The sequence below is a fragment of the Spermophilus citellus genome, assembly GCF_964194105.1.
Source record: "Spermophilus citellus genome assembly, chromosome: 9".
Lineage (NCBI taxonomy): Eukaryota > Metazoa > Chordata > Mammalia > Rodentia > Sciuridae > Spermophilus > Spermophilus citellus.
The window spans coordinates 131,534,140-131,562,073 of record NC_138191.1 but is presented as its reverse complement, the minus strand read 5'-3'; the positions used below and the strand labels follow the sequence as shown (position 1 = coordinate 131,562,073).

The following is a 27,934-nucleotide window of genomic DNA, read 5'->3' as shown; positions in this document are numbered from 1 at the left end:
TCTGTTTGCAATTGGGCTGTAATTCACCTCTTCCTGTGGCCTTGAAAGCCAAGATCTAGTTGGCAGAGGTGATGGGGAAGGACCAGGATTTTTCTGTTTGATGCACGTGTGAATGAATCCAGTAGCATTAAATGCCTGGTTGACGCCGTTCCATTATGGTATTACTATTGGGTTAGGAGTGTGCAGGTTTGGTACCCCAGGTAGGACAAATCCCGCCACAGGGCACTATCCCCTCCCTCTCCCAAGGCTGCTGACGCTCTCCCTCTCCTGTAGGCTATGGACTCTGAGGATGACCCCCTGCTACAGGACGTGTGGCTAGAGGAGGAGCAGGAGGAGGAAGAAGCAGCAGGCGAGGCCTTTAGCAGGGCCCAGAAGTCGAGGCCCCGTCCTGGGGCAGGGGGGCAGTGTTGCTGGCGGCGCTGGACTCTGCCTTCGGGGCCCCCAGCCACGGGCTTCTGGAGTACCCTGGGCTGGGCCTTCACCAACCCGTGCTGTGCGGGGCTGGTGCTCTTCCTGGGCTGCAGCATCCCCATGGCCCTGTCAGCCTTCATGTTCCTCTACTACCCGCCCCTGGACATCGACATCTCCTACAACGCCTTTGAGATCCGCAACCACGAGGCCTCGCAGCGTTTTGACGCCCTCGCTCTGGCACTCAAGTCCCAGTTTGGATCCTGGGGACGCAACCGGCGCGACTTGGCTGACTTCACCTCTGAGACGCTTCAACGCCTCATCTCGGAGCAGTTGCAGCAGCTGCATCTCGGCAATCGCTCGCGGCAGGCCGCCAGAGCCCCGCGCTCGGTTCCCGCGGCCGCCTGGGACACCTCCGCGGCCCAAAAGCCAGCAGCCAATCGGAGCAGGCGTCTTCGGCGTGACGCCCCGCCCCTGGCGGATTTGGCAGCCAACCAGAGTGAAGCCCCGAAGGACCCTCGGCCAGATCCGAATGGACGACGCCAGCCTAGCACCACGCCCCCCGCGGCCGTCGCGGCCAATCAGAGCCGCTCCCGCCGGGGCGCCTCCCGCTGGGACTACTCACGCACCTACGTGAGCGCCAACACCCAGACCCACGCGCACTGGCGCATCGAGCTCATCTTCCTGGCTCGCGGCGACGCGGAGCGCAACATCTTCACCAGCGAGAGGCTGGTCACCATCCATGAGATCGAGCGCAAGATCATGGACCACCCGGGCTTCCGGGAGTTCTGCTGGAAGCCCCACGAGGTGCTCAAGGACCTGCCGCTGGGCTCCTACTCCTACTGCTCCCCGCCCAGCTCGCTGATGACCTACTTCTTCCCCACCGAGAGGGGCGGCAAGATCTACTACGACGGCATGGGCCAGGACCTGGCCGACATCCGGGGTGAGCCCTCCGGCCGGGCTGCGCCGGGCCCTGGACCTGGACCTGGTCCTGGTTTACTACTTCTGAGGCTTGTGGGAGACTGGGTGGTGAGCACTGCAGGAGGAGAGCTGGGCATGGCCAGGGGAGCTGGGCATGGCCAGGGGAGCATGGCCGGGAGGGACATGGAGAGGGGAGGTAAGGGGAGTGCGAGAAGTAGGCAAAGAGGGAGGTTGGGGTGCCCACTTGGACTGCACGATGTTGGGAGTTATGTTTGGCCACAGAGGGTGAAAGCCTGGCAGGGGTGCGGGAGGTGGATGCCTGCTGGGGAGCAGGAGGACCAGGGATCTGGTTAGAGGAAGATAGGACACAGGCTGGGGTTGGAGGAAGACTGCGGTAAGGTTAGTTTTAGGTAAGTTAAGGATGGGACTTGAGGAATAGTGGGGCAGGGTCACACGAGGGTTGTGGGTGTACCTTTTAAAGGTGGGTGTGGGCAGGGAAGAACCCTAGGAGAGGACCTTGGAATAGGCCCTAGATGGTAGAATTAGAGGACCACAGAGACCGGGCCTGGGAATTAGGTGGGGTTCAGACTGCAATGGAGAGGTAAGCTTCGTGGGAGGTGTGTGAGCAGGCCTGGGGGGCTGCGCTCCTTGGGATGCTGTGAGGTCTTTAGACCATACCTCTGTCCCATTAGTGACCTTTGAGCAGCCTGAGTGGGATCTCCCAGCGCTTTAGAAAGGGGTGAGATTGGGGCTGGGGTTGGTGGCTCAGTGGCAGGGCGCTCGCCTAGCATACTTGAGGCACTGAGTTCGATCCTCAGTACCACATAAATGTAAAATAAAGATATTGTGTTCACTTAAAACTAAAAAATAAATACATATAAAACAAGAAAGGGGTGAGATGGTGAGGAGGGCTGGTGGGAGTGGTGGGAGCTACTTGTGGAACTTCCCCACCACATCGTGCCCCTGCAGGCTCTCTAGAGCTGGCCATGACTCACCCTGAGTTCTACTGGTACGTGGATGAGGGCCTCTCTGCAGACAACCTGAAGAGCTCCCTCCTGCGCAGTGAGATCCTGTTTGGAGCACCCCTGCCCAACTACTACTCGGTGGATGACCGCTGGGAGGAGCAACGGGCCAAGTTTCAGAGCTTCGTGGTTACCTATGTGGCCATGCTAGCCAAGCAGTCTACTAGGTAGGAAGTCCAGCCACACCCCGGTGTGCCTGCCCTTGTGTGTACCAGGGAAGAGCCAAAGGAGGATAGGGAGTTGGTTTCCATATGCCTCTTACTGATACCCCAAGATCTCTTTTTCTACGACCTTTTCCCATGAGATCTTTCTTCCCGAATCAGGGGTAGGGCCAGGTATAGCCTTGCTGTCACTCTTGACAAGTGAAAGACCCTTTTACTTACTTAGTGCTGATGGGTAGTGAAAAGGTCAGCTTTGAGAGAAGTAGGAAGTCCTAGGACCCTTGCCCTGAAGGGCTTGGATTTTGCTTTTCTCCTGAGATGGTGCTACAGATCTTTCTGGAAAGATCTTGGCTAACAAATGAGGAATTTCTCTCTGCCTTTAATACCCAGGGAAATAATGAGCAAGTAATTTCATTTCTCTTGGCATCAGTGTCCCTGCTTATAAAAATGGGGACTATGATTTCTGTTACCCTGGTCATTAGGAAAAGATCCGCTAACAAGTGTGAAGGTGCTTGCTTTGGGATGGTGTGTCCAGGAATATAGCCAAGTCCCTCTCTTCCAAGACAGGAAACATCCTGCTGGGTAATAACGCCACTGTCTTCCAAGTCCCCGCTCTGACAGGACAGGCACAGGAGGAGTCAGTCTGCTGAAATATCCTGTTCCTTCCGTTGCTCATCTATTATATTGAGCAGCTACTGCAATAATCAGAGCTAATGTTCACTGAGGATTTACTCTGTGCTAAGCCCTTTATAGGCACCATCTCATTTAATTCTCACATCAAACCAATGAGGTGAGTGCTCTTATGATTACCTCCATGTTACAGTTGTGGAAACTGAGGCACAGCACAAGTAAGTTGTCCAAAAATTTAAAGTTCATCAGTGGTGGAGTAAGATTCACATACTGGTTTCTAATTCCAGCCCTCTCCCTTGAGTTTTTAATGACAGTTTCTGCACTACAAGCTTTCTGTCCCCCTTCTTCTTTGCCAGGCAAACTCCTGTTCCTCTATTAAGATCCAACTTGGGTAGCATTTCCCTGAGGCTGGATTAAATGCCCTCTCTACCTGTTTCCACAGGTATCTCTAATGGGGTTATCACTTACGGTCAGATCCCAGTTACTCCACTTAATTGTGAGTTTTGATGAGCAAGTTCATCTTTCTGAGCTACAATTTCATTATAGCATTTGTCACTCTGTTTTAGTTGTAACCCAAAGTGCAGTCCTTGAGTTGGCAACATTAACATCACCTGTGGGATTGTTAGAAATATGAAATCACAAGCCCTTCCTCAGACTTGCATCATTTCTGTTACTTGTGCATTAAAAGTTTGAGAAAGGTCTGATTTGTTCGTCTTGGTACAAGAGTGGGAGTTTGGTGAGCCTGGCTCATTTCTGTAAGAATGGCCCCCTGCCAGTGTCGGCCACCCTGTACTGATGATTCATCTGAGGAATGAATGAATACATGAATGGAATGGAGGTGCCCCAAGGAGAGGTAGCTGAGGGGTTAACTCAGGAAGCGTCTTCAGGATTTTATATACAAACTGTTTTCTCTGCCAAGGCATTACCCCTGCCCTTAGGGGAAAAGTCCCTCTCCCTGTAGAGCTTCATAGCAGGAGGGACAGCCAGGGCTCTGTGGACTTGATTTTAGTGTCTTCTTTTCAATTAACAAAGTCTTTTCTTATGATTCTATTATTGGTGATCCCAGAGATGACAGCGTGCACCTTGACTTAGCACCGAGTCACGCAGACGATCACGCTCCAGTAACACCAGAGTCCTAGCGCACTTTCACTACCTTCGTTGTTCCTCACCTTTGCATTTTTGTCACGTTTTTAAATTCTGTATACATTTTAAACTTTATAAGACATTCCATTATTTTACAGAATCTGCGTTCATTTATATTTATTCACAGTTACCTTTCCTGTTGCTTTTCATTACTTTCTACAATTTTATGTTTCCCTCTGGGATCATTTTCCTTGTGTCTGAAAAACTCTCTTTAGTATTCTTTTAGATCGGGTTTGCTAGTGGTAAATTCTCTCTTTTGTGTATCTTAAAAACATCTTTATTTTTCTTTCGTTTTGCTGGTCTCGCTATAAATTGACAGTTATTTTCTTTTGCTACCTTGAAGATGTCACTCCATTGTCGTCTGACTTCCATCAGATCTACAGGAAAGTTGGCTGTGTATCTTTTTTGTCGTTCCTTTTAATGATTGTCTTTTTTCCCCATTAGGTTTTAAGATTTATATTAATCTTTGGTTTCATTGATTTTACTATAAAGTATGTTGATGTAGTTTTCTGCTTGGGTCTCAGAGCTTCTTGAATCTGTAGGTTGATTGTCGTAAACAGTATTAGGAACTTCCTGGCTATTATTTCTTCAAACATTGCTTCTCTCTTGTTCTCTGTACTTCTCCTTTTATGACTTTAATTTCACAAATGCTACATCTTTTAATTAAGTTCCATGTCTTCAGTGCTCTTTTCTAGGTTTCACCTAATTTTTTTCTTTCTATGCTTTGGTTTAGTTATTCCAGATCACTAATCCTGTCTTCTCTTGGCTCTAATCTGCCATTTAACGTCTATTAAGCTGTTAATATTCTGTGTTTTGTTGAGAATTTGCATTTGATTCTTTGTTACAGGTCTACATCACTGGTGAAGTTCTTCATATTTTATTTATTTTCTCTCTGTTGTTAAACACACTAATTATAGTTATTTTAAAGTTCTTATCAGCTAATGTGAATATATGAGTAACACATGCATTTGTTCCCACAGTCTGTTTTTTTTTAATATTTATTTTTTAGTTATAGGTGGTTCAAAATTGATTGTTCACACATCAATTTGTACAGCATTTGTCTTTATTTTTTATACTTTATGTGGTGCTGGGGATCGAGCCCAGTGCCTCACCAAGCTGGGTGAGCGCTTACCACTGAGCCACACCCCAGCCCTGCAGTCTGTTTTTTCACTTGGTTTTTGGTCATGGGCTTCTATCTGGGGATAGCCTGGTGATTTTACTACATGATGGATGTTTTGTTTAAAAAAAAAATGCATAAGTTCAAGTGTTGTTATTTCCCACACAGAAAGCTTATCCTTCTCTCCACTGGTCAGAGAACAGTTATTGCATGGAGTCAAGAATGGTTCAGCAAGAATGGATCACGGCCCTATGTGTTTCAAGTCTACCTGTAGTTGGCCCTAAATTCTCTAGGCTTTTCAACTGAGAGTTAGTGTGTTCTGTAAAGTCCCTCCCCCTGGTTCCAAACTCTAATTTTTATCTCTCAAAGCTGCGAAAACAAAACAGGACAAAGCACCCTGCATTTTCTCCTGAGCTTAGGTACTTTAGCCTCATGTCCCAGACAGCCGCTGTCTTCAGCAAAAGTACTAAGGCAACACTGGCTGGTGTTCATCTGGCTGGCAGGTTTTACCCAAAGCTCTACTAATTTATCTGATTTCCAACCGAGATTTTCAGCCCTCTGCCCATGTTCAGAAGTAGCACATGCCTCCAGGGTAAAAGTAGCCACTCAGCCTTTTCCAGGTTCTTCCCTTTCTGCAGTCTAGCCCCGCCCCCCCCTCCTCCTGTCTATTCCTTCAGCAGCTTTGCTGTCATCAGATGATTTTTATCTGAATTTTATCTGACATTTTAGTACGGCAGGCCCTCTATACCCTCAGATTCTGCAGCCTCAGATTCAACAAGCTGAGGAATGAGATTATTCAGGGAAAAATTGCATCTGCACCAAATATAATATGCTTTTTTGTTATTATTTCTTCATACAGTAAAATTACTGACACATTGTTCACATTGATTTAGGTATTGTTAGTGATCTAGAGATGATTTAAAATATGCAGAAAGATGTATGTAAATTATATGCAAATACTATGACATATTATATAGGAGCCTTGAGCCTCCCTGGATTTTGCTATTGGAGGGGTGAGCTGGGGCCAGTCCATAGACACAGGGGACCACTGTGGTTCTAGGCAAGACATTGGTCTTCCATGAGCTGTTTCTTTCTACTTGTGAATAAGTGTTTGGGCCTATGTCTTTTTATAGCTGGCAACTAGGAAGGACTTAGCACTTAGAAAATGCTCTACAAATGCTGTACAGATTGATGTATGAGCAAATAAGTGATTGATTTAACAACTAAGCTATTTAACTTAACAAAGTAGGTAATCCTGAGAAATTTCCTACTGGGCTTTGGTATATTTCTTAAAAGTTCATTGAGGTCTAATTGACATATAACCAACTACACATACTTAAGCTTTATAATTTGGTTGGTTTTGATACCTGTATCTACCACAAAACCTCCCCTGCAATCTAAATAGTGAGCTCATTTATCACTTGAAATATGTTTCTCACGCAGTCCTGATGATTGGTCCACCATGCCTCCCCATCCCAACCTCAGGCCACCGCTTTCTGTTTTCTGTAATTATATAGTGGTCTCCATTTCCTAGAACTTCCTATACATGTTACATGGTATGTGCTGCTTTGTTTGGCCTTCCATGTATCAACAGCTTATTTTGAGTGCTGAGTAGTATTCCCTTGTATGGAAATGGCATATATTGTTTATCCATTGACCGATTGATGGATATTTGAGTTACAGATAAAGGTGCAATGAACCTTCATGTATAAGCCTTTGTGTGGACATATATTTTCATTTGTCTTAGGTAAATACTTAGGATTGAAATTACTGATCATATGGTAAGTGTAAGCTTTTTTTTTGAGAAACTGCCAAATTGTTTGCCAAATTGGGTGCTCCGTTTTACATTCCTACCAGTAGTGTATGGAATTTCAGTTTTGCATCTTTTCCTGTGCTTCTATTCAGTGTTGTAATGGAGATGCTAGCCAGTGCAATCAGGAAAGAAAAAGAAATAAATGTATCTGAACTGGAAAAGAAGAAGCAAAACAGTCTTTATTAGCAGAAAACATGAATATATATGTGGAAACTCCAGTGGAATCTAAAACAACAATGAAACAAAACAAAAAACTTTTTACACTGATCATACCTGAAAATCTGGTATGGTCAGTGTAAAAAAATTTTTAACTATTTTATTAAATGACTAGTGGCATTTTACTGTATTTCCCTACTTACTAGTGGTTTGGGTATCTTCTGGTATTTATTTGACATCTATTTATCTTTGGTCAATTTTTGCCCATTTTAAAAGTGGCTTTTATGCTTAGTATTATGATGTTCCGTTCTGAGTTAATCTTTATATTTTTATATATACAAACCATGGATTGAGGTGGATATCTTATATGGATATCTGATTGTTCCAGAATCATTCTTTGAAAAGACTGTTCTTTCTCCACTGATTGCTTTTGCACCTTGGACAAAAAAAATCTATTGTCCATAGATATATGATTAATCTATATTTTTTCATCTACACACTGGACCACAGTCTTGATTACTGCAGCTTTGTACCAAGACTTGAAATTAGTGTTAGTACTTCAACCACATTCTTCATTTTTTAATTTTTTAGTTTCCAGTGGACAAAACATCTTTATTTTATTTTTATGTGGTGCTGAGGATCGAACCCAGCATACCGCATATGCTAGGCGAGCGCGCAACCGCTTGAGCCACATCCCTAGTCCCAACATATTCTTCATTTTTAAGTTGTTTTAATTATTTTAGGTCCTTTGCATTTTCACATGAATTTTGGAATCAGTTTATGTGTTTCTCCAAAATCAGTTTACGTGTTTTTGCTGGGATCTTGAATATGATTGTGTATAATGCACAGATTGATTTGAAGCAGAACTGACATCTTAATATAGAGTTCAAACCCACAAACAGAATATAGCTGACTTCTTTTGCCAGATTTACCCCCAAGCATTTCATATTTTTTATGCTATTGCAAATGATATTTTTTAAATTTCAATTTCTAATTTTCGTTTCAGTGTGTATAAATAATTTCTTTTGTGTTTTGTAACCTTGCTAAGCTTATTTGTTCTACTAAGGATTTTCAAGGGGTTTTTGGTTTGGTTTTGTTGTTTCTACATGTATATTCATGTTTTCTGCTAATAAAGACAGTTTTGCTACTCCTTTTCCAGTTCTGATACATTTTTCCTTTTTCTTGTCTGATTTCACTGGCTAGCATCTCCATTACAACATTGGACAGAAGTGATGAGGGTGGACATCCCTGTCTTATTCCTAATAGAAGTATGCAGAGTTTTTTCCTGGTGTCTTTTTCTCAGGTTTAAGAAGTTCCATTCTACCTAATTTTCTAGTAGTTTTTTTTTTGGGGGGAGGGGGTCTGGTAGGTTTTCCCACATTTTTTCTGCATCTAGAGAGATGGTCATAATTTCTTCTTTTTTAATATGATGGATTGCATTTATTGACTGCTTATTCCTGAGATAAGGCCCCTTGGTTAGGATATATTATCTGCCATATAATGTTAGGTTCTATTTGTATTCTATGTTCATGGATATATTATGTTTGTGATAGAGGTTGGAGTGTCCTCTTTTGTAATATCTTTGTCTTATTTCTGGTATCAGGGCATTTCTTGCCTTCCAGAATGAGTTGGGAAGTATTCTCTTTATTTACTTTATTAGGGAGTTTATATAGAGAGAGTTGACAGTATTTCTTCCTTAAAGGTTTTGTAGCACTTGTCAGTGGAACTGTCTGGGCCTGCAGTTTTCTTTATGGAAAGGTTTTAAAATACAAATAAAGTTTTTAAAAATATAAGACTGTCAAGATAGTGTTTTTGTGTGTGAGCTTTGGTGATTTGAGCCCTTCATGAAATATGTCCATTTCATTTATATTTGCAAATTTGTTGGTATAAAGTGATTCCTAACATTTCTTTGTTATCTTCTTAATAATATAGGAAGTGTAACTGCCTCTTTCATGTGTGTTTTTTTCTCTTTTTCCATGATCTATCTAGCTAGAGGCTAATCAATTTTATTGACTTTCTCAAAGAACTATCTTTTTTAAAATTGATTTGCTCTTTTTTCCTGTTTTTCTATTTTATTGATTTATGATTAGATCTTTATTATTTCCTTTCTTCTGCTTACTTTACATTTAATTTTTTCTTATTCTACTGTTTCAAAACAGAGTTGAGGTCAATTGATTGAAACTTCTCTTATTTTCCTTTTTTTATTCTTTTGATGCACGTGACAGTAGAATGTATTTTGGCATACGTGGCGTGTAACTTCCCATTCTTGTGGTTGGTACCTTATGTGGAGTTACACAGTTATATATTCATATATGAACATAGGAAAGTTATGTCTGGTTCATTCTATTCTTGTTCCTGTCCCCATCCCCTCTCCCTTCCCTTCATTTCTCTTTGTCTAATCCAGTGAACTCCAACCGCCCCCCCAACCATTGTGGGTTAACACCCATATATCAGAACATTCAGCTTTTGGTTTTGAGGGATTGGCTTATTTCATTTAGCATGATAGTCTCCAGTTTCATCCATTTACTGGAAAATGCCATAATTTCATTTTTCTTTATGGCTGAGTAATATTCCATTGTGTATGTGTATGTGTATATAATGTGTGATATATATATGTATGTGTGTGTATATGTGTATGTGTGTGTGTGTGTGTGTGTGTGTGTGTATATATATATATATATATATATATATATATAAAATCACATTTTCTTTATTCCTTTATCTGTTGAAGGTCACCTAAGCTATGGTTTCATAGCTTAGCTATTGTGAATTGAGCTATTATAAACATTGATGTGGCTGTGTCACTATAGTATGCTAATTTTAAGTCCTTTGGGTATATACCAAGAAGTGGGATAACTGGGTCAATTAGTGGCTCCTTTTATGCTATACTTGTTTAGTGCTATAAATTTTTTCCTAAATACTACTATTTTAGTATATCCCACAAATTTTGATATTTTGATTTTAATTTTCATTTCAGTTAAAAATACTTTCTGTTTTCCCTCTTCATCTCTGTTTGACCCATGTGTTATATGTTATTTAGTTTACAAATACCTCTTTTCTATTTAATTCCATTGTAGTCAGAGAACATACTCTGTATGACTCATGTCCTTTCATATTTGTGGACTCTTGTTTTATGGCCTGTTCTAAGATCTGTCTTGTTAAATGGTCCCTTTGCACTTGAAAAGAATGTATTCTTCCATCATTTGATGAAGTATTCTGTGTATGACAATGAGGTCAAGTTGGCTGATTGTGTTGTTCAAGTCTCCTGAATCCTCACTGGTTTTCTAATTGTTCCAGCAATTATTATAAGAGGAGTATTGGAGTATTCAGCTATAATTGTGGATTCATCTATTTCTTTTTTCATAGCTTTGAATTTTTGTTTCATGTATTTAAAGGTCTGTTATTAGATGCAGAAACATGTAGGATTATTGTATTCTCTAAATGAATTGACCTATCTTCATTTTAAAATTATCCTTCTTTATCCCTTATAATGTTCTTTGCTCTGAAACTCACTTCATTTGTTATTAATATAAACACTTCAACTCTATAAACACTTTAACTTCATGTTAACCTGGTATGTTTTTTCCTGTCCCTTTGCTTTAACATGTTTATCTTTATGTTGAAAGTAGATTTTTTTTTTTTTGTATGGAGCCTGGTCTTCACTTTTAAAAATCTGCCTGTCAGTCTGTGCCTTTTAATTGATGTGTTTATCCACTTACAGTTAATGCAGTTATTGATCTGGATTTACCTACGTCTGTCTTATTTTTTCCTAACTGTCCATTTGTTCTCTGTTTTTCTTTTCTTCTCTTTGGGGTAAACTAAGTATTTCCCGTGTTTCTGTTTAATCTCCTTGGTTGGCTTTTTAGCCATAACTCTTCTTTTAGTGGTTGCTTCAGGATTCATAGTCTCCCTCTTTCACTTATCACAGTGTACCTTCAAGTGCTGTTGCACCACATCACACTGAACATCACCCATGATGATAATATGCTGCCGTCACCCCTCCTGGTCTTCATGCTCATCGTCACACATGTTACTTATATCACAAATCTCACACTCTCTTGTGATCTCGGAAGTGGCCAGTAATCTTTTAAAGGTACTTGAGTAAACAATAAGAAAATTTCAGGGGCTGGAGTTGTAGCTCAGCGGTAGAGTGCTTGCCTCCCATGTGTGAGGCAGGGGTTCGATTCCTAGCACCTCATATAAATAAGCAAATTAAATAAAGGTCCATCAACAACTGGACCTTTATTTATTATATTTTTTAAAAAATATTTTTTTAAAAAAGAAAACTTCGGGGCTGGGGATGTGGCTCAAGCGGTAGCGCGCTTGCCTGGCATGCGCGCGGCCCGGGTTCGATCCTCAGCACCACATACCAACAAAGATGTTGTGTCCGCCAATAACTAAAAAATAAATATTAAAAAATTCTCTCTCTATCTATCTCTATCTCTCTCGCTCTCTCTTAAAAAAAACAATATTAAAAAAAAAGAAAACTTCATGTTTCTATTCACGTTATTTCCGTTTGGGGTGCCTTTGTTCCTCGTGTAGCCCACATTCCTTACGCTGTCGTGTACCTGCCTGAAGCCTCCTTTCACATCTCTGAAGGGTGGGTGCGCTGAGATCCATTTCATCTTTGGAGCACCTGAAAGTCTTTATTTGCCTTGGTTTTGAAATAGATCTCCTGCAGGATAAAGAATCCTGGGTTGGGAGTGTCCCCATTGTGGAAGGGATGTTGACGCACTTGTTTCTGAGTTTATTGTTTCCAGTGAGGAGCTGGCTGTCACCCTCATCTTTGTTCCTCTGAATGTGACATGTCTTTTTTCTCAAGTGCTTTTTGAATTTTCTCCTGGTCCGTGTTGTTGAGCGATGGGTTATGATGTGCCGTGTTGCACTTTTATCTGAGTTTTTGGTTTGTGGCGTCTATTGCTCAAATTTCTTGGATCCGAGAGTTTTCATCAAGTCTGTAATTTTTTCAGTCAACATGAATTAGGCCGCCGAAGACAGCAAACCAGGGCAACCACTGTCCCCTGTCTCCCGGGGTCACACCTGTGCTGCCTAAGGTCCATGGTCTGGCTTCTCGTGTTTCCTCAGGGTCTTGTTGTCTTGAATCCGCTGTCCTTCCTGGCCAGTGAGACGTCACTGGTGGTGATGCTCTGGAGCACAGTTGGCCCAGCCTGGTTTTCCTTATTAGAAATGGGTTAAACATACGCTGCATAGCCGTGTGAAACCGAGTGTCCAGCTGCCCGTTTCAGGGTCAGCTTTGCTATGGATGATTGGGGACTGGAAGGTGGCCCCGGATCTGGATCTATCTAGTTGGTGATTGGCTGTGTAGACAGAGGTCCCCAGCCTGGGCCGTGCCTGAGTCGCCGAGAGACTTTAGCAGATGCTGGCGGCTCAGCTCACAAACCTCTTTGGCGTCTGGCCTGGACGGCAGGGAGTCTGGAAGCCCCAGGCGATTCCGATGTGCAGCCCAGGTGAAGCCTGGAACGCAGCGGCTCCTGGTCCTTCTGGGGTTCACACCACGTTGGATCCCCTCCCATCTGTCCTCTCGTGTCCTTCCCCCAGCAAGGTCCAGGTGCTCTACGGGGGCACAGACCTCTTTGACTACGAGGTGCGCAGGACCTTCAACAATGACATGCTGCTGGCCTTCATCAGCAGCAGCTGCATAGCCGCCCTGGTCTACGTCCTCACCTCCTGCTCAGGTAGGCGTCTCCCCGGGCCGGCCCTCTCCCCAGGGTGCTGCTGGCCAGAGCTTCTCAAGGGTGCCAGGATGGCCTTGAATCCAGGGTGTCAGCACCAGTGCCCGGCTCAGAAGCCACCTGCCACCCCGGGCAGGCAGCCGAGGTCCAGAGGCAGGTCAGGTGGCGCAGAGGGCCCAACCCCGGACGTCGTGCAGTTAAGGTTTGCCCCTGCCGTCTCCTTGGGAGCCTTGTGCTGGGGAGTCTGGGGTGTTGGGCTTGGCCATGGGTCATTCTGCAGGCTGTTTCTGTCCCAAGTCAGCTGCCCTTTGTCCCTGTCCCCATTTGCACGGCCACCTCCAATGCTCACCGGCTCCTGCCTACTGCTGTTATGGCCGGCTCTGTCCGCCAAGTGGACAGGGGAGGGAATTGCCCTCGGAGGTGGAGGAGGTGCGTGATCATCCACGCCGTGGTGTTGTTGGGCCCCCGCTACATGCCTGGGCGGTGAGGCGCCCGACAGACACCGGGCCTTCTCCACCCAGCCTGGGCTCCTGTGGTCACAGACACCACGGACGTGACACCCGTGACCCTCTGCGAGTACTTGGGACAAGCTCTGCAAAGACTAGCCCCCAGCTCCCGGCCTGTGCGGGTGGCTTCCCCCGGCACTCCAGCCTCTCACCCAGAGTCACCCAAAGTCACCCTTGGGCGTAGAGCACTGAGACTGTTGGGAACAGATGGTGGTGAGGGCATCCAGGGATGAAGGCCAGAGGCAGGACGCAGCTCAGGCCAGGGACGCCAGCAGGGCTCGTGTTCTGCAAGGGTCCCTCTCACCTGTGTGCCCCCTGCCCACCCAGTGTTCCTGTCCTTCTTCGGGATCGCCAGCATCGGCCTCAGCTGCCTGGTGGCACTCTTCCTGTACCACGTGGTCTTTGGCATTCAGTACCTGGGCATCCTCAACGGGGTGGCAGCCTTCGTGATCGTGGGCATTGGTAAGTGGCCTTGGGAACTCGGTCCCTTCCCCACCAAGGCCTTCTCCCTGGACAGCAAGCCTGGCCTCCATGGGGCCTCTAAGCCCCCTCCCAACCCCAGAGCCCTGAAGTGGGGGTTAGAATATGAGGGGCGGCGGATGGTGGCAGGTGCTGGGCAGAAAGAGGCGAGGCTGGCAGGAGCCCTGGAAGCGAGGGACGGAGGCGGAGATCTGGAGGACCGCCGGGTGGGCGCATCGAGTGGGCCTTTGCCTACTGCAAGCTAAGAAGACCGCCCTGGGGCCTGGCTCTGGGAGCTGCTGGGGCTGCTGGTGCCTGGGCCTGCCCTGTAGCCGGTCGCCCTCCTCAGGTGTGGACGACGTCTTTGTGTTCATCAATACCTACCGCCAGGCCACCCACCTGGAGGACCCACAGCTGCGCATGGTCCACACCATCCAGACGGCCGGCAAGGCCACCTTCTTCACCTCCCTGACCACGGCCGCCGCCTACGCGGCCAACGTCTTCTCCCAGGTGGGGAACCTGCCCCATCCCTGTCCCAGCCTCCCTGGCCCCCTGCGGGGCTATCCCCAGCTCTGTGTTACCCCGGCCTGAGTGTGACCATGCAGCCTGGGCCTCAAGGCACTTGCCCCCTGCAGTCCGCATCCACCCCTGACCCGCTACCGAAGCCTAGCACAGGCTGGATCCGACGCCACAGGTGGCCTGCGCCTCGCCGGGGCACAGGACAGTGCGCAGAGCCCGCAGGTCTCCCCTGTCACCCAAGTCTCAGGTGTGATCACCTCCCGAGTTCCTGACAGAGGCTGGGGCCAGAGAGGTTAAGGGACTTCCTCCACACCGCACAGGGGCCACCTGGGCCTGGGGCTGTCCCCACCCTCTGTGCCACCTCCTCGTCCCTGGCGCTGCTGCGCCCTCTGGCCTGTGCTCCTGAGGGGGATCGGGGGAAGCGGTGGCCTGGGGCCACAGTGCTGAAGGAACCCAAAAGGCAGTCCCAGCCATGGTGACCGAGGTGCAGAGCACATCTGGCCACCATGTGTGCCCTGGGATTGTCCAGGCCTCCTGGAGAGCCAAGCCGGGCCATTTCAGGCCTGCTCTGTGTGACTTGGGCTGGTTGCTCAACCTCTCTGAGCCGCGCGTTCCTCACTGTGAATGATTCTGGGAGTGGAATGAGAAGGCAGTGAAGGTGCCTCTCGTGGCTCGTCTGACATATGCCCAGGAAGGTCCCTGTGGGATTCTGGGCTCCTGTCCCCGGGCTCCCTGCTTCCCTCGGGTGGCATGTTCCCTTCCCTTCCCCCGGCCAGCGCATCTTCCTCGGCTCCTCTCCTTCCTCTGGTCCCGATGGCTCTCTGGGCAGTGGGCTGCAGGTGGACAGGGGCCTCTGCCATCAGGGATAGGGCTTTCACCAGCTGCCGTCACCTCGCCAGCCCTCAGCCCCTTGGCCAGCTCCATGTCCCCAAGGCCAGTGTTGGCGTACCACCAGCAGCCCGGGCCTGAGTGTCTCTGCATGTGTCCCTCCGTGCCCCGTCCAGATCCCCGCCGTGCATGACTTCGGCCTGTTCATGTCGCTGATCGTGTCCTGCTGCTGGCTGGCCGTGCTCTTCACCATGCCCGCCGCCCTGGGCCTCTGGAGCCTCTACGTGGCGCCCCTGGAGGGCTCCTGCCAGGCCAGGTGAGCCGCCGTGTCCTTGCCTACAGAGCCACCACACGGCACTCCATCTTCCAAAGCCTTGGGTTCTTCATTGAGCGCCTGCTGTATGCCAGTCCTGGGCCAGGCAGCGGGCAAAGGTTGTGTTAGTCACCTCTGGTGCCGGCTTTCCCAGCGCTGTCTACACAAACTGTCACCCACTGCTCACCCCACCAAAACCCGGGAGCTGGGTGCCTTACCGTGAGGGAACAGGCTCATGTCCCGGGTGCCCATGGCCTCTGGACTCAAGCCTCACCCTGCCCTCCCCATAGTTGCCACCAGAAATGCGGCCACAAGAGCGCCTTGCACTTCCCTGGGGACGTGTTTGCCACCCCTGAGCGGGCAGGGGGCAGCCCTGGCCAGGGCCCCATGCCCTACCTGGACGACGACATCCCCTTGCTGAGCGTCGAGGAGGAGCCGGGTGAGAGCGGTGCAGGCCTGGGAGGGGCCGTTGGCCACATGGTGTGGGGAAGGCCGGTCCCAGTGGCAGTGGCCGAGGCAGCCCATGGGGTCCTCACACGCTGGGCCTCCCTGGAGGGGTACACGCCAAGAAGGCTGTGACAGGCCACCACTCTGCCCTGGCAGTGTCCCTGGAGCTGGGAGATGTGTCGCTGGTGTCCGTGCCCCCAGAGGGCCTGCAGCCGTGCCCTGGCAGGGGCAGCCGGGACCAGCTCCTGGTGCAGCTGCAGGAGCTACTGAACCACTGGGCCCTGTGGTCCGCCGTCAAGAGCCGCTGGGTGGTCGTGGGTGAGTCCTCCACCCCCTGCTTGCGTCACCTGCAGCCCAGCACATGCTCCCAGGAGCCCACTGCAGAGGTGAACTGGAGGTTGGAGGTCTGGGCGGAGCCTCCCTCCCTGAGCCTCTCCTGCCTGTGCAGAATGTGGCTGGTCCCCGCTGTGGCCACAGCTGGTCCCTGCGCTGGGCAGTAGTGCAGAACCCTGACGCTGGCCTTGGCTGAGCTTGAACCCCGGCTCTGCCGCCTGCTGTCTGTGGCTTTGGCTGTGTCAGCCTGACCCCCAGTTTCCTCTTCGTCCTGGACAATGAGAAACACATCTGGTGAGACACCATTAGGGCTGTGAGGGTCGCTGCAGAGGCCCAGGCCAGAGCGCTCAGCGCACACCCAGCACTGACCTGCCCGCACCTTCAGCAGCAGGTTGGAATTAGGTGCCGTCAGGTGGTGTGCCAGCCCCTCGAGAGCTATGACACACTAGGAGGCCGGCTGCTCACCCAGTGACTCCACATGGCACAGCCCCTGCCCTGGGGACAAGTCCCCAGGAGGTGTCACCCGCAGGCTGCCACACAGCCTTGCCCGCTCCCTTGGCTGCCTGGCTGTGGACTTGCTGCTGGGCCAGCCCTGCCTAGCGGAGCGTCCCTCCCGCAGGGCTCTTCGTCTCCATCCTTGTCCTGTCCCTGGTATTCGCCAGCCGCCTCCGCCCCGCCAGCCGCGCCCCCCTGCTCTTCCGGCCGGACACCAACATCCAGGTGCTGCTGGACCTCAAGTACAACCTGAGCGCCGAGGGCATCTCCTGCATCACCTGCTCAGGTGAGCGCTCCTGGCACATCGCCACCCTCCACCAGCACCAGACTGTCGCCTAAGAGGTGTGAGATCCAGGTTCCGCGTCACTGTGTGACACCAGCCTCTGTCCTCACATTTCATCATGTGCTTCCTGGGTGGCGCCATGCATTGGCACCAAGGAGACAGTGGGCAGGAGGGACAGGCCCCTGAGCTCCGGGAGCCTGTGTTCACGATCGTGTGCATGAGCTTGTGGGACAGCAGGTGCCCTGGGTGTGGTGTCCTGCCAGGCCCTCGGGGAGGTGACGTCTCAGCTGAGGCTGAGGAGAGGAGGGACTTCCTGGGCTGGGAGGCCGGGGAGGGGAGTCAGCCAGACTGGGCGGGGTGGGCTGAGGGGCAGTGCCAGCCTGGGGAGGAGCGGCCACATCAGGGAGGGGCAGCTGTAGGAGCCAAGGCCGCCGGGGTGGCTGGGCCCAGGCAGTGGGCTGAAGCAGGGAGTTTGGAGTCCATTCTGACTGTCCCTGGAAGCCAGTGCGGGGGGGCAGTGCTGGCTGGGAGACCAGCAAAGACGTTGCTGACCGAGCGCCCCAGGGACAGTGTGGAGGGGAGGGGGCTGGCTGGGTCGGATAGAGCCTGCGCTGTCAGGGTGAGGCCCAGTGGGCTGGGACCACTGCCCACACGCCCTGGGGCCGAGGTGCTCCCGGGCTTCCCTCTCCTGCCCCTGGTGGTGGAGCTGGCGTCAGGGTGAGCGGGGGCTCCTTGCCTTAGAGGGTCTGGTCCAGGCCCTCGCCCTACAGGTGGGCAGCCTGAGGTCCAGGTGGGCAGGTCGGCCCAACGTCAAACCTCTGCTGGGGCAGCAGAAGCAAATGCGAGGACCCTGGGGTGAGCGCCTCCAGGTGCCCGGCCACCTTGGTTTAGTCAGGGCGGTGTCCTTGGTGACCTGTTTTCCCGTCAGTCATGGCGCTAGCCACAGGCAGGTATTCAGCTGAAGCTCAGAGGTGCTGCCCGAGTCCCCTGGGTGCCATGGCCCTGCCTGGGCACAAAACGACCTCACCGCCACCTCAGGGCCTCTGCCCACCCCTGGGCTCATCAATCAGTCCGCAGGTGGCCCTTCACGTGGCCGCAGGTGGGGCTTCAGCTGAGGAGGGCAGCCAGGGCAGAGCCTCTGGGGCATGGTTCTTGCCACTTGCCCAGGTCACCAACCTCCCTGAACCACTTTCTCCTCCCGGGTCACTGTGGGGACGCAGCTGCTGACACGTGAGGTTTCTCTCATTTAAAGCAAATAGAACCCTAGTCCACAGCACCTGTGGCAGTCCCGTGGCCTGCTGTTGTCCCTGCTGGCCCCACTCCCACGCTCCTGCTGCCGGGCTTTTCTGGGCCAGATGCACGGCTAAGCTCAGGAGGGGCTGTGTTTGCTCCCCAGGCTCTGGGCGGGCAGCTGGGCAGAGCTCACGGTGGCCTGTCTGTAGGCAGGCGCAGTCCCAGGGACACAGTTCTGCGTCTGATGTTCCCCTCAGCCCCACCCGGTCTCTTTCAGACCCTGACACCCCCCCAGCTCTGGGCCCCCAGAGGATCCCGGCCTCTGCCCTTTACCCACTGGGCCAGCCAGGGAGGCCCTGCTGTCCCTGACACGGTGTGGGGGTCAGGTCTGTTCCAGGAGAAGCCCCACAGCCTGCAGAACAACATCCGGACGTCCCTGGAGAAAAGGAAGCGGGGCTCTGGGGTCCCCTGGGCCAGCCGGCCTGAGGCCAGTCCGCAGGGTGAGCTGGGGCCAGGGCAGGGGCCTTCCTGGAGCGGGCGTTGGGGACCCTGCACAGGCAGCAGACGAAGCTCAGCCTCCATCCTCCCACAGCTCTGTCCTCCTTGGCGGAGGGGGACGGGGTGTGGGGCGCACTCGGGCCCACGGCTCCCCTAGGCCAGAGCTGGGCCTCCCGCCACTCCCCTGCCTGGTCGCCACAGCCTCCCGAGTGTTGGTGGGGTGACTGGGCCCTGGAGGCTGGTGTTTCCCTGCTGGGTTCTCCACCAGAGGGGACCTGCAGGGACACAGTACTGCAGGAACCAGCCCTGCAGGGCAGGGGTGTCTGCTTCTGTCACCCCACACATTGCCACCACCTGTTCCCGCCATGGTCACCAGCACCAGGCCCCCTGTTCACACTGTGGCCCTGTCCGTGGGTGGCCACCCTAGTCCAGCACTTCACCATCACCTCTGTCATTGCCCGCCACGGCCCGTGCCACCCCAACCCCACTCACTGCCGTGGGTGGTCCAGTAGGGAGGGCAGAGCCTGCACCTGGGGATGGCTGTGGGCCATCAGGTGACTGTTCGCTCCCCTTCCTTCTGCACTTGTCCTAGACTCCCTGGGCACCGTGTACATCTCCAAAGTAAAGAGTAAAGGCCACCCCGCCATCTACAGGCTCTCCCTCAACGCCAGCCTGCCCGCGCCCTGGCAGGCCGTGGCCCCTGGGGATGGAGAGGTGCCCTCCTTCCAGGTGAGCTGGCTGTCCTGACCCGAGGGGCCTGTGGTGCCACACTGGCAGGAGGGCGGGGCCCGTGGGGACGGCACTGGCATGAGTGGGGAGACTGCTCCACGTGAGCCAGGACTGCGCAGAGACCTGCAGGGTGGGGGCCACACAGCCCTGAGTCAAGTCCTGGCTCTGCCGTGCATCGCCTGGGTGTCCTTGGCAGTCACTTTACCTCTCTGAGCCTCGGTTTCCTCATCTGTGCAATGAGGATATAGAAGGTAGCAGCCAGCACTATCAGGGGCCCCTGTGGTCAGGCCGGGCAGTGTGAGCCTCGCACCTAGGACCCAGTACAAGTCAGGGCGTGGCAGCCACTCCAGCACCCCAGGGGTCTCCAGGGCCCACCCAGATGTCCTGCGTTCCCCTTCAGCACACCCCATGCTCCACATGATGGTCACACGTGTGACCCCTGATTGGGTTTGTGTCCGTTGGGAGGATGAGGCCTCCAGCCCCCTGACACCAAGCTCTGCCTTGCTGTCCCACCCGAGGGCTCTCCTCCCAGCTCATCCAGCAGCCACTTCCCGAGCCCTCGCTCAGGTTTGGCTTGGTGCCCTCAGAGGGCCCATCCCGCCTCCCTCCTCAGGGTGCCCTCTGTCCCCGCATCTGTTCTGCCTCGTGCCCTGACACCCTCCTCAGGGCCAGCCCCAGGAGGGCAGGGACTGTGCTCTGTCCTCAGAGCCTGGCCTGCGGGGGGAGCTCAGTGACTGTTGGTGGAGGGAGAACCGAGGCTCAGACAGGAAGGACCGCTCGCTTTGCCGGCTCACCAGGCCTCGAGCCTGCGCCCAGGGCCTGACCTCCACTGGGGCTGGGACTGGGCAGACTGCTGAGCCGGGCGGGACGGGCCAGCGGCCAGGCAGCCTCCCCGAGTCACGTGTCTTGTCTCTGTCGATCCACTGCTTAGGTGTATAGAGCGCCTTTTGGTGACTTCACCAAGAAGCTGACCGCTTGTATGTCTACAGTAGGGCTGCTCCCGGCCGCGAGCCCCGTCCACAAGTGGATGCTGACGGCCGTGGCCTGTGACGCCAGGCGGGGCTGGAAGTTTGACTTCAGCTTCTATGTGGCCGCCAAGGAACAGCAGCACACGCGGTAACGCCCCGCCCGCCCGTGGAGGAGCCGTCCCCGCTGGCCAGCGCCACCCTGTCCACCCGCTTCTCCCTCTCCCTCCCTCCTTCCCTTCCCCCAACCTCCTCCCACTTCTCTCTCTGTCTCTCTCTGTCTCTTTCTCTCTTTGTGTCTCTGTCTCTCTCTGTGTATCCCCCCCAGGTCACATGAGCGGTGCCACCAGGTGCTGCAGGAAGGCTCTGTCCTTTCCCACACGCCTGTTCCTGTCTGTGCCCAGGATGGGGCGCGGGGACCTGGCCGCGACTGTGTCCAGGGGCTCCCGCTCTCCCTGTCTTTCTCTCACACACACACACACACACACACACACACACACACCGCGGGACGCAGGCCCCCTCAGGCTCCCAGGCTCTCCCACCTCAGGGTTTTGCATCTGCTGTCCCCTCTCCCAGCTCCTCCCCCCAGATCGCCCTACCAGGCTCGTTCTCTGGCCCCTGGTCATCTGCAGTCTCATGGTCTGGCAGGTGACCTGTCCACCCCAGGAGTAGGTCTGTGTACCACAGGGGCCCCTTGGGGTTTGTTGTCGCCTTATCCCCTGCACCTTACCCAGCCCGGCGAACCCGCACTTCCTGTCCACGGCGCCCGTCCGGGCTCTACGTCTGCATTTAATTTGAAAATACTCATTTCCCGTGTCCCTCAGACTATGGGGTGAGGGCGTGTCTGCCGGAGCTACCTGAGGGACACTTAGGCACTGTCTGCGAAGGCTGCCAGTGGCCGTGTCCCCACGGGCAACAGGGGCATCATTCCTGTGTTCTGAACGCGGCCTCACGTTCATTTATTCTGCATTTCTTCCGTGAGGCTGTCATCCATCAAGAGCCAGATAGGGTGGGGGCCGGGGGACAGGCCAGTGTGGCTCCCACCCTTGGGGACCCTAGTGGGAGCCAGGCAGGGACAGGAGTGTCATAACAAAGTGTGACTCATGCTCAGAAAGAAACAGCCCCACTCACCGTGGAGGAGGATGGCCACCTGGCCCTGCACTGTGACCATGACCCACGGGCTGTGGTCCAGGGTGTGGGCACCACACCAGGCCAAACTCTACCTGGGGAAGGGGTGACCAGCACGGCCCTTTCTAGCTGGGCACCTGCTGACTCGGGGCTGGGGACCCTCTGCCTGTTCTCCCTGGACTTGCCCTGCATGCTCAGCCATGACCGGGGTCAGCTGCCCGGATGAGCATAACACATCCTAGAAAGAGCTGGACCGCCTCGGGTCTGTGGCCAGCAAGCTCTTGGCCATGGAGCCCACCCTTCACCTGGGACCTGAGGCTCCCAGCTCTGCAGGTTGAGGTGATCTGGGGCTGATGAGCAGGGGCACTCAGCTGGCCCCTGCCCCTCCTGAGCCCTTAGCTCCCTGCTGGACAGTCTGAAGCTGCTGCCACTCTGCTCCACCACCATGGGGAGCTCAGCCTTGACCAGGGCCAGGGCTAGAACAGGCCTCTCCCCCGGCCCTGGGCACGGCTCTGTCTACCTGAGACCAAGCCCTCGTTCTGCAGGGAGCCCAGGCCTGTCCCCTGCAGCCTCCTGGCTCCTCGGCATGGCCTGCGTGCCTTGCCTTCCCAGGACCTCCTGGCCTTCCCAGCCTCAGCCCTGGCCTCCCTTGCCTCCACAGGAAGCTGTACTTTGCCCAGTCCCACAAGCCCCCCTTCCACGGGCGCGTGTGTGGTGCACCTCCCGGCTGCCTGCTCAGCGCCAGCCCCGATGGGCCAACCAAGGGCTTCTTCTACGTGCCTAGTGAGAGAGGTACTTGTGGGGACTCAAGGGGGCTCGGGAGTTCCGGCCCACCCTCCCTTACAGCCCCCACCCGTCCACAGTGCCCAAGGCCCGCCTCTCGGCCACCTTTGGCTTCAACCCCTGCGTGAACACGGGCTGCGGGAAGCCGGCAGTGCGGCCTCTAGTGGACACGGGGGCCATGGTCTTCGTGGTCTTTGGCATCATTGGCCTCAACCACACCCGGCAGGTGGACAACCATGTCATTGGAGACCCGGTAGGTGGGCCCGCTCTGGGCAGGTGCCACAGGGCCCCCGACAGGCTAGCAGAGGAGCACCAGCCCTGGGCCTCTAGCCCCACACCCTCCTGGCTCCTTGGGCTTCACCACCCCAGAAGGACCCCCAGGGGACCCCGCAGGGCAGATTTGGGGTCACCCAAAAATCTAGGCACACTTTTGGAGTTGGGCTGGCTGCCTGCGTCCATGGGGGCTGGAGTGGAGATGAGGGAAGCTGGGAGCCTCCTGGGGAGAGAGCAGCCCTGCCAGCCAGTGGTGAGCTCCGGCCACCTGTGTCTGCTCCCTGGGCCACGCTGTCCCCGCCCTTTGCTCATGTTAACATCCTGCTCTGGCCTTGAAGCTTTGGGAGGCACTGGTCACGCTGGGGGAGGGACGAGGCTGCGCCTCAAGTGCTGATGGTGTGGAAAGGCCTGGGGACGCACTGGCCTTAGGAGTCACACTCAGTGGGTGGTCAGGAACAAAGTTGTGAACAAGGCCGCAAGTAGGCAGGAGGCTCGTCTGCTGGGCTCAGGTGTCCCCAGCAGGGCAGAGCTGGCCAGGGGCTGGGCACACAGCAGGAAGAGCAGGACACAGGGGAACATGGAGTCCAGGGTGGGCAGTGGCTACGCAGAGGTGCTAGAGGGGCAGGACAGAGCCAGTCAGTGGGGACAACAGGTGACCCACAGAGGGTTGCCACCTTACAGGGACAGTGGCAGCAGGGTGGGAGCAGAGTCAGGGCCTAGTCTCCGTCTCACTGAGCGGCCCGGCCACTGTTGTCTCTTTGGGAAAGGGCAGCGTCGTCTACGACAGCAGCTTTGACCTCTTCAAGGAAATCGGGCACCTGTGTCGCCTCTGCAAGACCATCGCTGGCAACCCCGAGCTGGTGAAGCCCGGCGGGGCCCAGTGCCTGCCCTCAGGTGGGTGGACGGGACAGCCCGGAGGCCTCTGCAGACCACGTCTGTGTGAGTGTGTCCACGGGGGCGCTCGGGCGGGCGTGGGCCTTCGTGTGCTTTGCAGATGAGCATGTGTGTGGCTGGGAGCATGTGCGGGTTCACGTGTGTGTCTGTGTGTGTGACTGTGACTGTGTGTGTGTGTGTCTGTGTATGTCTGAGTGTGTGGCAGGACAGAACCTGCCTGGCAGAGGTCATGCGTGGCTGTCCCTGAGAACCTGCGATGTCATTTTCCACTCCAGTGGCAGGTGTGTGTCACAGGAGTTCTAAAGGCACTGGTGTGGTCGCAGCCACTCTGGGAGCCTGGGGACGGTGCTGGCATCTTGGGCGGCTCCTCGGCCCCAGCCCCCCTCTCCTCCCGCAGGCTACAGCATCTCCTCCTTCCTGCAAATGCTGCACCCCGAGTGCCGGGAGCTGCCCGAGCCCAACCTGCTGCCGGGGCAGCTGTCCCATGGGGCGGTGGGCGTCAAGGAGGGCCGCGTGCAGTGGATCTCCATGGCCTTCGAGTCGGTGAGCCTGGTGCCCCACTGGGCCCCGCAGACTGCGGCCTGGAGCAGGGCTGCCTCTGACCAGGGCCCTGGCTGGAGGTCACGTACCATGGGTGCAGGTGCCCTGTCCCGCTCAGAGCCTCCTCTGCCCCTGGGCTGCAGCAGCTCTCTGCCCTCCCTGCTCACCAGCCAGGGTCATGTCACTTGCCGTTGCTGAGCGCACTGGACACACTTCCCTCGTGTTCTCTCTGCCACGGTGGGAGGCCAAGGTCAGGGCCACAGCTAGGTGTTGGACCCTCCACGTGGCCCAGAAAGAATTTAGAGGCCAGGGAACCAGCCACCCATGTCTCCCCTGCTTCTGTCACCCCGGGACATCATGTGGCTCTGCCCACAGAGGTTCTTGCGCGCACGCGCGCGCACCCACACACACACACACACAGAGCGCAGGCTGGTTCATGCAGTGAGCAGGCCTGGGTCATGACTGGGTCGTGAGGTGACAGGGAAGTTCCAGAGCAGGAGGCCCTTTCTTTCCTTCTTTACTCACCACCCCGGGCGCGCCCCTCAGCTGGCCACTGCTGGCCAGGTGGCTGCTCCTGCCCCCACAGACTCAGCCTAGCCCGGAGACCAGCAGCCTGCCAGACAGTGACGCGGCTGCGATGGGAACCGTGGGGACTTGGGAGCCCAAGGAGGCCCATTGTGGGCATCAGGGGAGGCTTTCCAGGGGAGTCGGGCCCTTGCATGGCCTAGGGGAGAGGGAGCAGCGCGTGTAGGGGCCTCACGGCAGAGGCTCCTCAAGAGAAGGTGGTCCTGGAGGAAGGGGTGGGGACATGTTGCCCCTGAACCGCGCCATGTCCTGCGGCTGGTGGGAGCTCATTTGGGACCAGGCCGTCCATCGTTCACCCCTACACAACACACTCCGGAGGCCACTGAGCACGGCGGCCACCTCTGGGAGAGGTGAGCGGGCCCCGCCGCTGTCCCACGAGCCGTGTCCCCACAGACCACGTACAAGGGCAAGTCCTCCTTCCAGACCCACTCCGACTACCTGCGCTGGGAGGGCTTCCTCCGGCAGCAGCTGCAGAGCTTCCCGGAGGGCTCGGCCCTGCGCCGCGGCTTCCAGACCTGCGAGCACTGGAAGCAGATCTTCATGGAGATCATAGGTGCGGGCAGCCCCCGGGCAGGGGCCCTCAGGGGTCGTCCTGGGCAGTGGGCACATGTCCTGTCCGAGCCACAGTCTTGCCGTCCTCAGCCAGGCCCAGAGTCCTGGCAGAACAGATGAGCTGGTGCTGGGCTGCTGACCTCAGGCCAGAGTGTGGTCCCCTCCTGCTTGGGGGATCTGGCCACATAGCAGTCCTGTCCACTGGCAGCTGTCAGTTGTGAGCCCTCTCTAGGAGTCAGGCCTGTGCTGAGACCTGGCAGCGTGAGCTCATGGACTCCAGAGCAGTTCCCACCTGTGGCAGGCCACTGTCACCTCAGCTCAGGAAGGTCACAGGCTTAGGGAACTCGGGGTGGGGGATGGGGGTCCACCCGCCCCTCGCTGCACGGCCGCTGAGGCCCTTTTCCTGACCTCCAGGGGTGCAGAGCGCCCTGTACGGCCTGGCCCTGTCCCTGCTCATCTGTGTGGCCGCGGTGGCCGTGTTCACCACCCACATCCTGCTGCTGCTGCCTGTGCTCCTGAGCATCCTAGGTAGGTGGCCACGGGTCCAGCCCACAGGGACCGGAGCAGGCAGGGTCTCCCTGGTGGCCTGAAGCCAGCAAGCTACTCTGAGCCTCAGTCATGTGTCCCCAGTGACGGCTTCACGATACCCCCAGCCCAAACAGAAGACCCTCTCCTTGGTGGCTCATGGGACTGTCTCCCCACAAGTCTGTGCCCAAGAGGAGCCAGGTGTCCCCTGTGTTAGCATTTGGCTCAGGGACATGTTGCTGTACCTGTACCCTCTGGTGTCCCCCTCTGACCTTGGCCTTGTCCACCTGTCACCCAAGACTTCCCTATTCCCTGAGGGTCCTCCAGGGCCATGTGGGCAGGGCAGGTCCCAGCTGCCCACCTTGCTGCCCCCGTCACAGGCATCGTGTGCCTGGTGGTGACCATCATGTACTGGAGTGGCTGGGAAATGGGCGCGGTGGAAGCCATCTCCCTGTCCATCCTGGTGGGCTCCTCCGTGGATTACTGCGTCCATCTGGTGGAGGGCTACCTGCTGGCTGGAGAGAACCTGCCCCCCCACCAGGCTGAGGTGAGCAGCCTCTTGCCCTCCTCCTCCCCACCGTGGTGCCCAGAGGCCCCGGCACAGCTGGCACCCCAGGACCTGAGCCTGGGAGCAGGGCATGTAGCCAGGACCTCGAGGCCACGCCCTGTCTCTGGCCCTCTGCCCTGGGCACTGGGAGCCAGGACCATGAGCCTCGTGGCAGTTTTTGGGTTTGTTTTCACCCAGTCTGGGATTATGTGGTGTGAAGACATTCATAAGTAAAACTAACCCCATTGTGCATCCACTACTTTGGGTTTAAAGAGGAAAGATTGCAATCCGGTGCCCATTGCCCAGGACCTAGTCTGCCAACCTTACTGTCCCAGTGCCCAAGCCACCCTGAGTGCCCTTGTGCCCAGGATGCCCTGCTGCTGGGAACCCCCACAGGTGGTGGGGCAGGTCCCCAGCGGGTGCTTGGACCAACCTCTCACTCTGCTGCCCCAGGATGCCCGCTCGCAGCGCCAGTGGCGGACGTTGGAGGCTGTGCGGCATGTGGGTGTGGCCATCGTGTCCAGCGCCCTCACCACGGTCATCGCCACCGTGCCCCTCTTCTTCTGCATCATCGCCCCGTTCGCCAAATTCGGCAAGATCGTGGCGCTCAACACGGGCGTGTCCATCCTGTACACGCTCACCGTCAGCACCGCCTTGCTGGGCATCATGGCCCCCGGCTCCTTCACCCGGACCAGGACTTCCTTCCTCAAGGCCCTGGGTGCTGTCCTGTTGGCGGGGGCCCTGGGACTGGGCACCTGCCTTGTGCTCCTGCACAGTGGCTATAAGATCCCTCTGCCCAGCGGGGCTGCCCTATAGCCCTGCACCTGTGCCTGACTTGAGCACCTTGCCCTGGCCTGTGGGGACCAACTGCACTCTGTGACCCCAGAGGCTCCTTGTCCCCCAGCCTCGCTCCAGCTACTTCCAGTCCTCGGCCTGGCCAAGCAGATGTCCACACGGTGTGGACCACACTGCGTTTAGCCCTGCCAGAGCCCAAGCCGTGGACGAAGCTGGCCACTGCACCCAGCCTATGCAGCTGGCTCTCTGGGCTGTGCTGCATGGCAGGGGCCAGCCCTCCTCCCGGGCCTGGTCACCACGGGCCAGGCTGTTTCTAGAGTGTCCTTCACACTGCCTCAGTGCTCACAGCCTCCCAGGGCTGCTTGTGGCCCCCTTTCTACAATGTGGAGCTGAGAGGCCCAGAGGCAAAGCGGCTGCCCTGTGGCTGGTCAGGGCAGAGCCAGGGCTGCCTCCCGGGGCCTCCTTGAGCCTTGCAGGAGGAGCATGGGTTCCACTCCCCTGGCCTCCCCTCCTCACAGCTCTATGGGGCCAGTGCCAGATGACCCTGTGGTCCTTGCCATTGAGGACAGAGGGACCTGGCCTGGGTTGTGCATGTCCTACCCCAGCCCCGGCCTCTTGGCTCCTCCAAAACTCTCCTCTG

General features: G+C 54.5%; 1 protein-coding gene across 1 annotated transcript; it reads left to right on the top strand.

The window, feature by feature from the left end:
* Window positions 1–276: 276 nt before the first annotated feature.
* DISP3 (dispatched RND transporter family member 3) lies at window positions 277–27,315 on the top strand (the record flags this gene model as incomplete). Its single annotated transcript, XM_081308504.1, has 20 exons — window positions 277–1,351; window positions 2,299–2,518; window positions 12,931–13,067; window positions 13,898–14,032; window positions 14,379–14,539; window positions 15,553–15,692; window positions 15,980–16,128; window positions 16,293–16,454; window positions 17,089–17,250; window positions 18,867–18,980; window positions 19,571–19,707; window positions 20,639–20,823; window positions 22,462–22,592; window positions 22,664–22,836; window positions 23,624–23,750; window positions 24,148–24,293; window positions 25,269–25,428; window positions 25,842–25,955; window positions 26,333–26,499; window positions 26,953–27,315. 20 exons carry the CDS (start codon window positions 277–279, stop codon window positions 27,313–27,315), a joined length of 4,158 nt encoding a protein of 1,385 aa, XP_081164630.1.
* Between the last annotated feature and the right edge of the window lie 619 nt (window positions 27,316–27,934).